Below are 18271 nucleotides of genomic sequence, written 5' to 3'. Positions count from 1 at the left end.
ACAGTTCTCAGAATGGTAAATTTCTCTAACGTAGACAAGACCCTACATGCATGTATGCAAACAGACCTGGTAACATAAGGAGATGAATGGTAGGAAGTTGTGGCCTGTTCCAAAAATAGTAGTTCAGATCCAGCTATCCTTACTCAAATTTCAATCCATTCTTTTTTAGGCAAAGTCCCATTAAAGAATAGGAGCTTGCCTGAGTAAGAACTGAATCAAACCAGAGTAAGGATTTCAGGATTTGACCCACTGCTTGGGACATTTGTGCCTATCAGCCTCTTGCCAGGCTCCTGAGCCATCCAGTTCTCTCCAGCAGAAAGGACTGCAAAAATAATGACCAATGAAAAAGAAATGAGCTTACTAACATTACTGAATGTAAGTTCTGTACAAATATAAAAAGCACAGAAAAGCATGAACTATAAAAAGCCCCAAACAACTTTAATAAGGCCAATGTTTGAACTACAGCAACCATGAATTATACATAATATAAACACACAGGGCATGTGCATGTGGATCTATAGGGGTTGTTATGAGGAATGATGATGTAACTTATTTGTTACCTTCTGGAAAGTAAGCAGCATGCTGAGAAACCCTGAATTATTCATTAGCTTCAGAGCTTCAGTCCATGATGGCTTCACACATGTTCGTTCTGGGTCAGCTGTCACAGAATCAATTTTTCTTTGGAACAGAAGTAGCACACAATCCATGATCCGCATTATCAAGTGAGGAGGTTTACCCAGTTTGCGAACAGTAGCAATGTCTACTGGTTTAATAGTCTGAAAAATTACAAAAGAAAACGATCATCTTATTTAAGCATCTATCCTTTGCAAACTGAACTGCATGAGAATTAATGAATGTCTCCATCAGGGACCAATGTCTCTTCAAATCCAATGTAATTAACTAAAATTCAAAATGTAGTGTATCTTTTTAGCCTTTTATATCTCAGCATAAAGGGCAAGATTGTGGCTTAGCCGCTACCCAGGATGGATAGTGAAGGTAATGATGAGGTGCTATACACTGGTGGCACCTCCCAGAAGTCCTGTGTCTCAGGTGTACACAACTGACTTGTTTCAAAGTTGTATCTATAAAATGAGCACTGCAGCTGCAGTTTTGCAAGCAGTTCTGGTGTACCTGATTCTCCAATTGTTTTAACTTCACAAATGCACAAGCATAAGTGCTGGAACAATTTGTATAGCAGGGGTGCTGAGAGTCACTGAACCAAACTGTGAACCCTGTATATAATGGAACCACTTCAAGCCAGTGGGTGCAGCAGCACCTCCAGCACCCTTAGTTCCAGCACCTTTGTGCACAAGTGAAGATAAGACAACCTGTGTGCAAGGGGAGGAGCTAAAGGAGTGGGCCTTACAGCTGACATCCCTATTCCCTTCTGTTCGTTCTCTTGTCTGCCACAGTGGCTTGCTAGGGCACTGTAATCCTTGGATTAGTGAATCTTACCACATTTCAGGTCAGTTCAGCAAAATAAAATATTCCAATTCAGGTCAAACCAGGCGGAAAATCAAATATTTTTTACAAAATCTGAATTTTCAAAATTCTGATTTTTGTAGAAACTGCATTTTCCATCAGCAAATCATTCCAGAGGAAAGTTCCCAATTAGCTCTTGTCCTGAGTGACTTTTACATGCTGACTCTACACAAACAAGCTGCTGAGCTGCCTATGGGCAACTCTCTGTGATGAGTCATCCCTGAGCCTGAGCTGGTGAGTCATCAGAGGCAACTGCCTGTGGATCCTATGACAGGGACATACCAACCAACAAAAGCCCAACCAATCCACAGGCAGATATATAAGTTCCTAATGGAAGCAGACACTCCAGTCTCCTCAATGTTGCTACCTTGCTGGGAGATTCCCAACTGCCCAGTAGTTCTGACAGACTCCCCGAGCCTGCCCCAGTTTATGCCCGTTCCTGCTCCTGCTCCAGCCTTAGCCATCCCCTCAGCTATCTGACACTCTCCCTACCATACACGCAGGAAAACAGATTGCTATTTCCATGGACTGTATGCCAGGCATCAGTCCTATACAAAATGGGAATACAGGATAGGGAATATGAAAAGAGACATGTCTCACCAGGGGACATCAGCAGAGTGCAGACAAGAAGAATGGCACTGCCAGGTGTTGTTATCGAGCAGGGTCCCTGTCCACCAGCTTTGCACTTGTGATAAGAGCAGACTTATGGCTGCTCTAGATTACACCCACCACCTATACTTGCTTTAACTAGACACTAGCCAGAGGATCAGTGCAGTGTACATTTGTGCACATTATGTCCCTTGGGGGATACCTGACTCCCTTTTTGAATTTATACCTCAGCACACAGAGGCAGCCAGTGTAACTGTCACTGCACCTACTTTGTACAGAAGGAGAATCACTTCAGAAATGTAGAATGGGTACAACTCACTCTACATTGACCCAGCAGCCTACACATAGCGCAACATATTGAAGAATCAGGCCAAAGTGTGCTGAGGGAATGCACACAAAAGCAGCATCTTCTATACTGTGCACTCCCCTCTGGAGCCCAACTCTGCTGCTTGATAGTGGGAGAGGCATTGCCCACCTTTACTCCTCTGCTCCCTGCCAGCCTTTAGGGTTTCTGTACAGGGGTTAGCAGTCCAGTGCCAGAGTCCTCTGGACTTTGCCAGTCAGAAGAATAAAACTGAGATTGCACCTGGCCTCTGCTTAGGAGTGAAAGTTGAGGAAACATCCTTTTAAATCTCACCCCCGAGCACCTTTGCCTAGCTAGATTCAATCTAACCCAGAGGGTAGTATGTGATTGTGTTTAGTGTAAGGTGTCCAGCTGATTCAACTGCAGTTTCCGGACCTTGTATCTCACTCACAATTAATATGGTAACTGGAAACTGTCAGTTTATGCATTTTCAGCATTCTGATTTGCCTTGCTGAAGATGGACAAACATAATTAAATGCTCTAGGTTCCACACATAATGATCATTACTCTCATTATCTGTATGCATTGTCATGGGATCAATTCAATTCTGACCTGCAGTGCTGCTTCTGCTTCCTCCAGTGCAGGTCTTGCAGCTTCAAGCTTCTCCTCAGCTGCTGCTTTATCAATGGCAATTTCATCCACAATGGCATGGGCTTTGTCTTTCACCTTTTGGACCTGCATTTTCACCTTTTCAGCAGCTTGGGCTTTCATAGTCACGTCCAGTAAAACGCCATCAGCTCTTTTAGAAGCAACAGCCAAGTCTCTCTCTTTCACTGCCAGTTCTTTGGACAGCTGGTTTACTGAAACCTCAGCTTCCATGAGTTTTGCAAGACCTGTTGAAATCAAATTAAGACAGCATATTTATGCAGCAGGTAAAAGTGCCTAAATGTTCAAACTTCGGTGCCTACAATCAGTCATTCAAATCCATACTTAGGAACCTGAGTAAATAGCCTCAAATCTGATCTCACTTACTGTAAACTTGTTTTACACCTGTGTAACTTCATTTATTTCCCTAGAGTTACTTCTGATTTTCACTGGAGTAAGGGACATCAGAATCATGCTCCAGGGTCACTTACTCAGGTTCCTAAATATGGATTTGGACGACTAATTTTAAATATTTATTTTCTTTTAATGCATGTTCTTAATTCCTCAAAACTATCAGACCACATTACATAATGATACTCATTCAGGATAACAGCCACTTAATTTAATATTAGCACAGAAATATGAAGCAAGATATTAAAAAATCGTTAAAATTTAGTATTGTGCTGCGTAGTTTTATAAACTTCATAAGACCTGACAGGCACTTTATAAATTCGTTTGAGACCAGGAGAAACAGGAACTCGTTAGATTGCTCTTAAGCTCCATAGAACAGGGCAAAGCAGAGAGGCCTGGAGCTGTGGGGAGCTCAGGAGACGCAGCAGACCATGTTGAGCTCCTAAGCTCAGCATTACATGGAAATCTGAGGAGGTAGGGGGAGCTAGAGACAGACAGTATGCTCCTGAGCTCTGGACTGGCTCCATATTTTTAATAAACAATGAGAGAAACAGACAAAGAAAATCATGTTATAAAAATACCTCACAAATAAATGGACGTATCTAAACCATTACTTTGCATTCTCTCCAAACAAGGACAATTCTGCACTTGTGTAGCTATTCACCAGCCATCTATAGGGGTATGTTTGCACAGCTCAATTCTGCAAGTGCTCAGCGTTATTTAAGCTACTGAATATTCTTGTGATGTTCTGAACACCCTCTTCTCCAGCTGATTACCCTGGCAGCTGAGGGGGCTCAGCACACTGCAGGATCAAGCCGCTAGCCACCCTCCTACTTCAGAAATTGGTGAAATCATTGACTGCATAAGAAAATGTGGTACATTCTGCAACTGGGCTGATTCCCTGCTCTCCTCTGTGGTAACTAAGTAATGTACTTCATGGATCTAATGATTACACTACTCTGAGGTCTGCAGGTTGCATGGGCTGGCTGAAAGTTGTTGTGTGAGTCCAGGTCCTGAGCTATTGTAAATCAGCATATCTCCACTCCATGGAGCTAGGCAGATTTACACCAACTAAAGAGCTGGCCTGGGGTCTTCAACTGAGTGGTGGGAAATCAAGTCATGAGAGGATGGTGGATAGGAAAGCTGTAAAGAGATTTCCAGTCTGTATAGAAAAGGGTAGATAAAGTAGATTGGGTTTTCTGCCTCATTGTGCAACAGTGGACTGAGGAAACGTGGTGTTTCTCATTTTGATCATAGTAGGTTGATGGCACGCACGGGATAGGAGAGTCTCTGGTCTGCATGTGGGTGTCTGGCTAATAATTGGTGAGTAAACTGGAGGATGGTCTGTGGTTGGGTCTGCAAACCTTTGGGTGATTATTTGTGAGGGTTTGTAGCCCATATTAGAAATGACTATGGAGGTAGAATGGATAGGTGCAGATTTTTAGGATGAGTGCTGATCAGGAACTTTGGGAAGGGTTAAGCTTGGTTTTGGAAATTTTACCTGGGTATATTTATTTAATATACTATAAATTGTGAATGTATTTGAATATTTACCTACCTTCCTTTGGTTGTTAATTTCAATACTTTTAAATGCATAATTTGTTTTTGGGTTTTTTTAGCAGTACTATTTCTTGGAATACATCCACAGTAGCAGTTTTAACTTAAAGTTAACAAAGGGCTTATCATCTATTAATTAATATCAATTTACAATTCACTTGTAATCTACAAAACATACAAAGTTAATGAAGTGAAAATTTCAAGTGTTTTGTAAGCACGCTGTACAACATAACTGAAAACGAATTATGGTAGCTGCCTGGAAATAAGCTCACTTAACTTAAATCTATACAAACAGGGTAATTTTTTGAAATGCTGTGACTCAGATTTTTGTATAAAAGAGTAACTATTAATGGTACACTACCATTCCATAAAATGCTAATTTTGCACCATAGGTTTTAACGGTATCAAAACCATTATTTCCTCATCCAATACAAAAGAGTTTTAGAAATAATAATTGTCTCTGACATGTTCAGCATTTTGAGAGATCTAAAGGATATGTCAAGCTGTGCAAGATTTAAGAGTGGAATGTTATATACAAATCATTTTGGACCAATTCTGATCCCACTCCATTTTTTATCCACAGCAATGGGAGCAGGATTGGAAACTTACACTGATCTATCCTATAGGGCAAAATCTTGCCCACACCCACAGCCACAGACAAACCAAAATGCAGCAGAACAACTAGGACGCACAAAGGGCACTAGGAGTGAGCAAAATGGCAGTGCTGGGGGCCTCTCCAGACCCTCTTTCCTAAGCTTTTCATCATTCACTGACTCCTCCTCCATCCTTCTGCCTTCCATATCCCCTTTCTCATCACAACTGCTCATATTCTCATGTCCTCTCTGACCACCAAACCTCTCCCTTATACCCCAAAAAACCTTTGCTACTTTTTATATTTAAGTAAATATGTCATTTTAGAGCTGTACATAAAACAAATTCTTGTACCACAAAGGAATTACTACACACACACACAAATTATAAAATGGAGGCACCATTTGTGACTCTGGACTCTATAGTTAAGGGCGAGTTGACTTTTTCATTTAGAGAAGGAATGCAACCTCTTTATTCTTATATATATTATATATACATATATCTTTCTAAAAAAAAGTATATTGTACCTGTTTTCATGCGGTCAGACAAATTTCCCACATCAGCAAATTTCTCTCTATAGATGGTTTTGTAGCCGCTGATGAATGACAGATAAGACTTTGGAGTCACAAAAGTTTGACGCCTGTATCGTTCAAAGTACTCAACGCATTTTTCAGCTACGAGATCTTGAAATGTTCCCATAGTGTTAACAACACTTCGTTTTACTTCATCTGTGCACTCAATTTTGTAGGAAGCTAAAAAATGCTGTGCAACAGCTACTAGAGCATCTTTAGGCCAGTGCTGGAACCAGTCCATAGTACATCCTGAAATCAAACCTGGAAACTTTAGTGCACGAGTTCTGAATTTTTCCCCAACAGGAGAAAAACAAAGAACCACATGCAAATTGTTGCGAACTCGAGTAAGAAAATAGTCATTGAGATTTTCACTACTAGGAGAACGTCTCGGGTACTCTTTCTTCATCACAGATATCAGGTCTTGTGTTATTTCATCTATTTCATCACGTGCAAAAAGATTGGAAACCTCACCTGAAGCCAAAACATTGTTCATGTACTCAAGAAAAGACTCATCTCTGATTTCATTGTCTGTGAATATAAAGGTAATACCCTGTCCTTTCTGTCCAGCGGTGCGGTACAGAATTTTCAGATCATCCATAAGGTTATTAATGCCATATGTTCTAAAGTAAGAAAGGGTTAAAGATGGACAAAACAAAATAAATAGATCATTTCGGGAAAACAATTCATATTTTCTGGCTTAATCTAGTTTGGTCAAAATGTATAAATATGTAATTCATTTACATCAACTCCTTTCACGAATAAAATCTATTGCAATCTATGTTAGGTTTTCTTACACCATTTGGACAAATTGATCATTGGCATACACTGGGGCAACTTCACTGAAATTAATGCGGTTACATCCTTTAATAGGGTAGCAAGACTAAGGGTATGTCTACACTACGGGATTATTCCGATTTTACAGAAACCGGTTTTGTAAAACAGATTGTATAAAATGCACGCAGCCACACTAAGCACATTAATTCGGTGGTGTGCGTCCATGTACCGAGGCTAGCGTAGATTTCTGGAGCATTGCACTGTGGGTAGCTATCCCGTAGCTATCCCATAGCTCCCGCAGTCTCCCCTGCCCATTGGAATTCTGGGTTGAGATCCCAATGCATGATGGTGCAAAAACAGTGTCGTAGGTGATTCTGGGTAAATGTCGTCACTCAATCCTTCCGCTGTGAAAGCAACGGCAGACAATCATTTCGCGCCCTTTTTCCCCTGGATTGCCATGAAGCCTGTTTTGCCTTTAGTCACTGTATGTATACTGGATGCTGCTGACAGAGGCGGTACTGCAGTGCTACACAGCAGCATTCATTTGCCTTTGCAAGGTAGCAGAGATGGTTACCATCCCTATTGCACTGTCTGCCATTGTAAATTGGTGATGAGATGACAGTTATCAATCATTTTGTACCATTTGCAATTGTAAATTGGCGATGACGGTTATCAATCATTTTGTACCATCTGCTGCTGTCATGGGTGCTCTTGGCTGGCCTCGCTGAGGTCGGCTGGGGGCTCATGGACAAAAATGGGAATGACTCCCCGGGTCATTCCCTTTTTTATGTTTTGTCTAAAAATAGAGTCAGTCCTGCCTAGAAGATGGGGCAAGTCTACTAGAGAGCCAGAGAGCACAGCCACTCTGGGTCAGAGCCCCAGAGAAATGATGAGCTGCATGCCATTCTAGGGGGTGCCCCTGCAACAACCCCACCCGTTGCTTCCCTCCTCCCCCAACCCTCTTGGGCTACCGTGGCAGTGTCCCCCTATTTGTGTGATGAAGTAATAAAGAATGCAGAAATAAGAAACACTGACTTTTTAGCGAGATAAAATGAGGGGGAGGCAGCCTCCAGCTGCTATGAGGGTCCAGGCAGGACATTAAAGGGTGAGGGGGAGAGGAGCACAGCCACCCGCTGCTATGATAGTCCAGGGAGTACAGAATCTTTTCTTTAGACATGAAAGGCGGGGAGGGGGGCGATGGAGCTCAGGCTCCAGTTGCTATGATGAGGACGGTCACCAAGCATTTTGTACTGTCTGCCAGGAATGACCGGGAGTCATTCCCATTTTTACCCAGGTGCCCCTGGCCGACCTCACCAAGGCCAGCCAGGAGCACTCACAGGCTGATGATGACGATGGATAGCACCATCTGCCAGCCGAAAGGGGATGCTCGTGTTCAGCGCTGCAGCACCCCATCTACCAGCAGCATGCAGTAGACATACAGTGACACTGAAAAATGGCAAGAAATGATTTTTTTTCCCTTTTCTTTCACTGGGGGGAAAGGGGTGGTAAATTGATGAGATATACCCCGAACCACCACGGACAATGTTTTTGACCCTTCAGGCATTGGGAGCTCAGCAAAGAATGCAAATGCTTTTCAGAGATTGCAGGGACTGCGGGATAGCTGGAGACCTCAGTCCCCATGCCCTCCCTCCATGAGTATCCATTTGATTCTTTGGCTTTCTGTTACACTTGTCACACAGTACTGTGCTGTGGCCTCTGTCTATCATAGCCTGGAAATTTTTTCAAATGCTTTGGCATTTCGTCTTCTGTAACGGAGCTCTGATAGAACAGATTTGTCTCCCCATACAGCTATCAGATCCAGTATCTCCCGTACGGTCCATGCTGGCGCTCTTTTTGGATTTGGGACTGCATCGCCACCCGTGCTGATCAGAGCTTCACGCTGGGCAAACAGGAAATGAAATCCAAAAGTTTGTGGGGCTTTTCCTGTCTACCTGGCCAGTGCATCCAAGTTCAGATTGCTTTCCAGAGCGGTCACAATGGTGCACCGTGGGATACTGTCCGGAGGCCAATACCGTCGATTTGCGGCCACACTAACCCTAATCCGACATGGCAATACCGATTTCAGCGCTACTCTTCTCGTCGAGGAGGAGTACAGAAACCGGTTTAAAGAGCCCTTTATATCGATATAAAAGGCCTCGTTGTATGGACGGGTGCAGGGTTAAATCGGTTTAACGCTGCTAAATTCGGTTTAAACGCGTAGTGTAGACCAGGCCTCTGACCCTGTCTAGGAATGTGGGACTGCACTGATGAGTCACTAAGACTCAGGTGCTAAAGTTCTTCATTAAGATTCAGAGTAATTACTGCTGAGTCATACTGGAGAATGGGTCCAATTACTTCTAACCAAGATATAAAGAATGTGGGATTATCTTTTAGGGCAACTGAGAATGAGAACCGAGAGGATCCTTAAAGGAAAGCCCTAGGAACCTCCAAGCTTAAAGTGGAAGCTTAGGCTGAGGTTTATGTTGTGTTACTTATTTCGAATCAACAATTATGCCAAACTCCAAAAAGGGGTGAGTCTGGACACTAACTCAGGGTCTATGTGCTTTGTTGACAAGAGACTCAGCTTGTTCACAAATCAAATATGTAAAAATGTTGTCCATATGAAGCCAACAGTCATTTTGCTGTTGAATTCAGATGGTTCAATATCAGGTCAATAGTTAATAAACTGGTATTTTTATCCACTGTATCTTTTAACCAATGGAAGTTGAAATTAATATTTTCCCCTTTCCTTTATCAGTTCATCTTTGAAATGATCATTTTGTTTCTAATGTGCCTTCTAAAAGTAATAAATAATACTCATAATATCCACATAACTAATTCTTAAGCACTTCATAACAAACCTCTGATACAAGGTTAAATCAGTTACCCAGAAAACATTGCTAAGTTCTGCTGCACTTCCCTCACAATATTAACATTGCCCTATAGCTATTCCCCGTTCTGCCACTGCAGGGCACCTGAAGCAATCCATCAGTTTAGTCTACACTTAGTGACTGTCATTATTACAGTAATTTGTGTTATATTGATCACCACAACATTTATCCATTCCTGAAAGTTTCTGAAATATTTTATTCAGCACATGGAATGAGTGGAATCCTACAGATATAGAACTAAATTCTGTGCTGTCTTGAACCTATTTCTATGCTTTCTCTCTTTCTTTTAGCCCACCACATCTCTCTCCTGATGTCTCTCTCTTTGCTACCTCTAGAGGGGCTTGACGTGTCTTTTTTCCCTTTCCCTTAGGTACAGCTCCTAGCATCTTTTCAGTTGCAAGATTTTCACTCAAAGTGTTTATTTACAAGTGATACTGCACAGAGAGACTTAATGAAGTATTCAGTCTGGTCATTTTAAAGTGAGAGATTTTTGAAATGGAATTTAAATAGGATTTTATAGAGGAACACTGTGGGCTAGAATCACTTAAAAGAAGAAGAAAGGCCTTCTGCTAAAAGTTTTTACTGTATCTCCGTGTATTATTAAGGCAGCAGAACATCCACCCAGTTCTGCCATCTTCCAAATGTGCATTTCAATGTGCACTTCTGGCTGAAAAATGTAGTTTACAATTAGGGCTGAAATGCTTGAAAGCCTTTGTACTATTTGAAATTAATTGTGAATGGTTAATTTACATAGTAGATTAAGGAACCAATATATCAACTTCTATGTATATTGCATTGTGTTACCTTGTTAGAGTAATCTGAAAGCTCTGATATCCAGCAATATGCGATGCTAATCTGGTCAAGCTCTGTTTTCCAGATCCACCCACACCAACCAACAAGGCATTTCCCTGCGGAGTACGGATAATTCGGGATATTTTAACCAAATGGATCATTGCATCCTGCATAAAGAAAACATTGTTAAAATGATGTAAAGACCAAAAAAATTGTCTATCATCTTCATGTAGAAAGTCATCAGTCAGTGACTGCCTTCATTTGGGGCCAGATCCTGGTGTCCACTCAGGGCCTAATCCAAAGCCCTATGAAATCAATGGAAAGGCTCCCATTTACTTCAATGGGCAGAAGATCTGGCCCTGAAAGAGCATCCCTATTTCATGCTCACACAAGAGCATGTCATATGCAGTGCCTGCTCTCAGGGGAGCTAAGAGGACTTGTGACTCTGAGGGTAGAAGAGGGGCAGGAAGGAAGCCTACTGAGGCTCCTGGTCTCTGAGGAGAGATATTTACAACCTCTCTAAACAGCAGCTTGTCTAAATAGGAAAAGTAAAAGAGCAGTGAATTTATATGCAATTGAGCATGTTATTTATGCCCTGAACAGTGACCGCAGTAAATAAAACAAGCCTTTATGTTAATCCGATCACACTTGAATTCAATTCAAAACCATGCACTCAGCCCCAGGGAACAGGCCCATCCCTTGCAGTGGACATGACAAAGAACAGGATGGTCAGTATGGTAAGCTGATGCAATTAAAAACTGGTGTGTAAGTCCACCACACCCAGACAGGAAGAAGTGTCTGTGAAGAAAAAGGGGACAAGGGATCTTTTAGGAGGGAGTAGCCTCAATGGGTAGTAGGGTAGGGAAAATTAGTGAGGGGATGCTTTCAGTGCATGCAACAAGCTTTTGTTTTGGAGTTTCAAGGCAGGAAGGAAAAGATTGGGAGTTGGAAAGTGACTGAATAATTCGTGAGAACTGAGGCAGCAGCAAAGCCTGGTGGCATAAACAGTATTCTATATGGCTTGTTTGTAAGAGACACAGGAGTTCTTCACAGAACATGAAGAATTAGCAGTTTTGGTCAAACTTCAATAACAATCTTGGCAGGACCATATAAAATCCATGTATCATTACATAAAGAGAAATCTACAAAGGAAGGGCTGTATATTGGGGGCACTTTTAGTAATAACTATGTTTACTATCAATCAGGGAAACAAATACCTTGAAAAATACTAAGTCCATATGTGTTCCTCTGATGGTTTCATTGTACTGCTGCATGAACATCTGTAATCTTTCAGCCAAGTTATCAAAGGAAGGAATAGACTCATAAATTTTAGGAGCTTCTAGCTCTACTTCATCAGGTTCATCCCCTGTGGCCTCTGGGGCATCACGCAAAAAATCCACAAAGTATAATTCCTTGTGGTCATTTCCTAGTAAGTCTTGACAATGATCCTCAGACGCAATCTACAAAAGAAACATGGTATATTACCATCATCAGTTATGTTTTTCGTAAGCCTCCTTCAAAGTGAATACTGAACATCATTCAACTTACCTTTCTCATCATATCTTCAAACCAGCCTTTGTCATTTTGGCTGATGAACCTATCTGCAATAACACGACTGCATTCATGCTGGAAGAGAGCAGCCAAAACACTGGTGTTCTGGCAGATTTCAGTGGAAACTGTAAGAATTCCTTGCCAAATACGACTGAGGTCTCGTAAATTAAAGATGTAATGAAATTTAGCTGGAGTTGGTAACATCTACAAAAGAATGTTAGATCAATGTTCAAGTAACTACTTAAGAAACACTGAAATAGTTCTTTAATAATTATCACTGTGGTATTAAATGAACACTGAATTTTTTCAATCAACTTCAAAATTAATTTTGCACTAAAGGCAGAAATTCATTCATGATATTTAGAACACAGTTAACAAACGAAACTAAAAGAAGATTAGGATGATGATCAGCTCATAAATTGCTTATGTGTGGGATATCAACTTCTCCGGAAATCTTCAAAGCCACAATAACGAGGAATGAAGTGCAGTCAGGATAGCTCAGCCAACCATGGAATGAAAGGCCTCACTAAAAACAGCTGCAATTCTTGGCCCCTCACTCCTCTCCTCCATCTTCCCCTGGTTTTGTCTCCCTCTTTTTGTTCTTTTTGAGAAATTTGTCCTGTTCACAAGCATGAGTACAAGGTAATGAAGGGAAATGGGGGGAAGAAGAGGAAGGAAATGAGGGAGGATAGGGAGGAGGAAAAGGAGCATGGAGGAAGATGAAGGGTGAGAGGAGTTCTTAAAACAAAAATCTTTAAAAGCAAAGTAACCCCTTTCCCTCTTCTTCCAAAAGACAGCTGAGGTAATGGATATCTTTAGCCTTTTTGTTTTATATTTAGCAAATTTGGAGTTCTAATAGTTCACAAATACACTATTTTTTCTCCTGGGGCACAGTTCCCTCTGTGGAGAGTAGGGTAAATAGTGGGGGAAAGTATTTACAAACATTGTATCCCAATTCTGAAACATGCACCCCTTATTTTGTTTGCTTCTCATGAGCGAAATTTTATTCAAATGAATATTTACAAGAAGAAAATTTCAGGCTATTAACCAATATTACTTGAATTAGAAAATGAAATTAGTTTTGTGATTCATTAAATTAATTTCGGTGAAAACAGAGCAGTTGATAACAATTTCGTCAGCCAATCAACGAGCAAAGCAAATGTCATATGACTTTGGTGATCAGTCATAGATCTCAAATATCCTGAGCATCAAATAATTGACTGACTGCTCACTGCAAACACATCACCGGTGATCTGTAATTCAAGATGTTGGTAAAATTTGTGTGTTGAGCAATTTTGAACAATGAACAAATGTGTAAAAATTACAATTTCTTCTTAGACAATCCACTGACAGAAAAAAGGCCTATATTTGTTGAATAAATTGTTCACTATAAAAAGTTTGACTAGCTGTTCCTCTGTGTCTCTGCTGAGGCCCATGTAATATGCACAGTTCCTCATTCCCTTTCCATACTCCTATTCTCCAGGCCTCAAGTCATGGTCACAACTCTGCTGACCAAGGAAGATTATGACAACTGGAATTGGCTTTGAATATTTGTTCAAATTCAGAACGATTTGTGAGTCAGCTGGGTTTGTGGCCTTTTCATATTCAATATCTATGAACATTTGAGCACTCAAGCTTTAGTAGCATAACAACTTGAGAAAAAAAATATTTTAAATTTTAGCATTTGCCAGAAATGAATTTTAAATTACATTCTATATTGTAAATCTGCCGTTCCTACTGTGTGTGTTAATTAAGCTCATCATCAAGACAAGGGACAGAAACACCATCATGTGATGTAAGCAGCTAGCCAACACAGCACGGATAATGCATATTTACAGTGAATCATTTGCAAACAATCTGCAAACCAAGAATTATTTGCTGAAGAAATTCAAATACATTAAAAAAGTTCATAATCTATTTGCAGGCAATTCATGTATAGAAAAGAGGCAAAATTTGTATGATAAGTTATTCTCTGTTAATTACTTGCTCAGGTCTCCTATCATTACTTTAGAAATGCATATAAAAATACAATTTGATTACAGCTAGACAGATGGCAAGTTATGAGTATTTCTTGTGATCAGCTAAGAATTACTAAGACTATTATTTTTTGTTACTCTGTTCCCATATTCCGCACTCTGTCCCACTTGTTTATTTCTTCCCCCTGCAATTTTTTGTCATTTAGAAAGTAAGCTCCCTGGAGCAGGGACTTATATTTACTAGACGTTTGTGCAGTGCCTAGTACAATGGGGACTCACCTGCGTGGCTTCCAGGAGCTACCACAAATATCATAAAATAACAAAATAATAATATCATCCTATCAGAATCATTGTCACCATCACATTTTCCAACAGACAGTGGATCCTGTGGATACTAATTATCATCAAAGAAGAAATTCCACAGGTAATGTGCTATAGTAAAAAGACATAATTCTCCTACCTTTTCATTTCATGGTGCAAGTATAGGCTTGTTAACAAAAGTCACATTTTTTTTACCTTTACTTTAGTTGCTTGCCAGACTTTTCGAGTTGTAGGTACTAATGCTGATGCCAGTTTACATATTTCTTCTGGGAAGCCTCTCTGCACGCAGAAATAGCCTTCAGCTACTGTTCTAAATATTTTATCAATGGACGAATTGGAAGGTAGGGTGCAGTTATAAACACTAAATTGACGCTTGAGGCGCTGAGGAATGTCATTCCGACCTCCTCCAGGATGAATCATGGCAGCTACAAACTGGATGTCAACCACATTAGTGAATTCTCCTGGCTTTTCCAAATTGTAGAAACCTTTCTGCTCCATCAGCTGCCTTACAATCTCATTGGTGATCTTACAGAAACATAAAGAGAATAATCAGGTATTATTTCTTGACAGTCCATCTGAATCCTAATCTCCTACACAATAAATGAGCAGGCAAAAGAAAAAGGCACAGTACTTTGCATTGAATCATGTTGTTTACAGAATATCATTCAGGAAAGCAACAAAAGAAAACAAATCAATTATTCCAAATGTTCTGGTCCAGTTTGTAACTGATTACTTGTCCAGGAATTTTCAAAACTATCTAGTAACCTCACTTGTCTTTTAGAACAGTTCTTCTAAGCACCTCAGAAATGTTTATACAGGATGGTAAGTGGGACCAGCAGCCGCAGGTGCACAGCGTTGGCTGCACAGAATTGTATATATTGTAGTCATAGCCAGGTGACCAACTGGATTTGTCACAATGCAAGAGGGTACTGGGGCCAGGGAGAAGGAAGGTGCCTAGGAAAACTTGAGCACCTCAAGGTTAGGCATGGTGAGGTGCCACCTAGATCATGAGGTGCAGGTGGGTAGAGAATCAGCCTGCAGTCACATACTAGAGGCATCAGCTGGGCCAGGAAGCCCAAGAAGGGACAGAGAGGGAAACACACATGCATTCATACAGTGACTGGAACAGACACTTGATGAGTGAGTGGAAGTGGTTAGTTCAGCAACAGGGATGGTTAGATAGGGGCTTTGGGAAGTGAGACAGACAGGTTTGGGGGGGCTGGATGGAAGGAGAGGAGGAGACATGATAGAACATGGGCTTTGGATGGGAAGGGGAAGGCTGAGGAGTAGCCCATGATGAATAACCTCTATTTCCAAAGGGAAAGGAAGCAGGAAACTGAGAGGATCCTTACTTTCCAAACCAGGTCTACAAGGCTTGCAGGACCTGGCTGGGGTTCACAGAGCTACAAATTCAGAGGTATAGGCTCAGTAAGGATGCTTGCTGGCCCAGTGTATGAGTAATTAAAATGAAGACAGACTTCCAGAAAGGGCAGGTATATGAAATATTCATTTATTAATTTTTGAAAACTCATGTAAATACCTAGGCACCTAAATACCTGTCTAAACTATCGGGTTGGAATCCAGCTAGTGATAACTGCACTTTAAAGTCTGGACTGATGCTTTGATTGCTTCCTGGATTCTCATGCTCCCTTTTCCTATCTAGATAAGCATAGTTGTTTCAGTAGAAAATAGAAACTATTGCTTTACTTCCAGTACAGCCAGTTCATAAACACCACAAGTACTACAGATAACTGGGATGAAAGGCCTAAAAGCTACAGTGATTATCAAATAGCTTAATGCTAATTCTGACCACTTTATTCTGACAATTTCTCATCAATTATGAGGAAAAGTAGCATTGAGGTATTTATAATCCAATATATCACAGAGATGTGTCATCCTATGCTATTTTCTCCTCTAGTATTTAGCACTTGTGCTATGTCCAGTTCTCCACAACTGTAATGGTAGGAATGCTAGAATTGACAGTACTCTGGTTGCCTATTGGTATTTAAGCTCTGTGTTGCCTAAATACTGTTCAGAACATGTCTACAGATACAGTCTATAAAACACTGTTGGCCCGTGGTACCATTGCTACAAATGGTTGGGAATTTTAGGCAAAATGCCCCATTGTTGACATGGCCTAGTATTTATTGCAAACACACCCAGCAAGAAATATGGATTTTCAGTTCTCCTTAAAATATTTTCAAAGTCTTAAAAACACCACGATATCAAGTTGGCTTCTCCTTTATGTACACATGAAGCATTTGCATTCACTTATTACTTAATGCTAACATTTTTTCACCTGATCACCCCATTCATTAATCACAGGCATGTTAATATCATCAATAAATATGGTCATTTTCTTTCCAGCTGGAGGACCATAGGTCGTGCCCATTCTCTTATCTATGTAGCTTTCTATACTCCTTTGGAACATATTTGGCAGAGTGGCAGAAGAGAAGTTTAAGCGCTTTGTCAGATGAAGTTCAGGATCATATTTGCTGGTATAACCCTATAAAATAAACACATGTTTTATGTAATTCAGAACTGCAGAGCACCCACAATTCTAGGTGAAGTCAATGAGAGATACTGAAGCTCAGCCATCTGAAAAATCAGACATAAGGTAATTCAAATTGGGTACCCATGGACAGAAGCAACCAAAATCAATGGCAACTTTTAAGAATCCTGGACTTACTATTTAGTTTAAAATATTAACAGAAGCTTATTTAAAACAAACATTATGAGCCTATAACCTGAAATTCAAAAAATCTCTTAATCCATGGAGAGTATTAAAGTTTACAGCGTTTTAACAGATGTCTTCAATTGTTGCGACCCTTGACATAATGCAAATAAATCTTAAACTCGTTTTTTTCTGAAGGTAAAGGGGCACCTATGTAAATGAGAAACAGGCACATCAAAGAGACTGATATTTCTCTTTTCCTGATAATGCAGAGAATCTTTGTTAAGGTCTGAAAGCGTTTTGCCTACAAAGACCTGAGTTCACAGACTCATATTATCCCTGCTACTGTTGATGATAATCTTAAGCAGCCAAGGAGGTTCAACGCTCTGCACTGCTTTAGTATTTGTAACATTACCAACTGTACCAAAGGTGAAATCCACAAACCCTGAAATCAAGTGAAGTCAAGGCAGGTACATTAAGGAGGAAACTGTTTTCTGATATTTTGTTTAAAAGGATAAGTCTCTACATATGCTGCATTAAAAACCTGGGATTTTCAATTGTATTTTTAACTGAACAGTTTTAAAAGATTCACTTGGCCTATAAGGATGAAAATACCAAACATAATTTACATTCTTACATTTATAACAGAGTTGAACAGAAATTCTCCAATTTCAGAACCTCAGAACAAAGAATATTTAGAGCTCTGCATTTACTGTTAGTCAGATTTTATAACTATCAGATCAACAGCAGAACTACCAAGGTACTTCAGAAAGGAAAATCAGCTATATCAGAAAGGAAAATATTTTCCATCCCCAAAAAGCTATTTCAATGAACAACATTAGGATCTCGATTTTGCTGACTGCTCAAAACCAGAATCTCCCTTTCAGAAGTGCTGCCTTTTAAAAGCACTTTTTCTGACGAAGACACAAAAAGATGATGTTCCTCAAACATCCATAGTTGGGGTATTTGAAGAACATCACAGGCAGCTGGTGAACTGGAGCATTTCACTGCCCATCCCTCTCCTAATGATATTAATAATAGCCTGTGTAACATTACAAATGCAAGAACAATTCAAAAGGAATCCTGTCTCATTTTTTTTAGTACAAAGTATTCACATGGTG

General features: G+C 40.4%; 1 protein-coding gene across 2 annotated transcripts in view; it reads right to left on the bottom strand.

Moving 5' to 3' along the window:
* Positions 1-18271, bottom strand: part of LOC115646112 (dynein heavy chain 5, axonemal-like) — a 297132-nt gene that overhangs the window by 106500 nt on the left and 172361 nt on the right. For both annotated transcript variants that reach the window (XM_030551608.1, XM_030551609.1), the window contains 8 exons: positions 16776-16982; positions 14672-15001; positions 12177-12383; positions 11846-12088; positions 10641-10795; positions 6127-6791; positions 3008-3288; positions 561-776 (listed from right to left, as the gene is read on the bottom strand). In XM_030551608.1, coding sequence (XP_030407468.1) covers positions 561-776; positions 3008-3288; positions 6127-6791; positions 10641-10795; positions 11846-12088; positions 12177-12383; positions 14672-15001; positions 16776-16982 — 2304 coding nt within the window. The remainder of the gene's footprint in view (positions 1-560; positions 777-3007; positions 3289-6126; positions 6792-10640; positions 10796-11845; positions 12089-12176; positions 12384-14671; positions 15002-16775; positions 16983-18271) is intronic.

This window comes from Gopherus evgoodei, chromosome 2, assembly GCF_007399415.2.
Source record: "Gopherus evgoodei ecotype Sinaloan lineage chromosome 2, rGopEvg1_v1.p, whole genome shotgun sequence".
Taxonomy (NCBI): domain Eukaryota; kingdom Metazoa; phylum Chordata; order Testudines; family Testudinidae; genus Gopherus; species Gopherus evgoodei.
The sequence above is the reverse complement of the archived record's forward strand: the minus strand, read 5'-3'. Positions and strand labels throughout refer to the sequence as shown.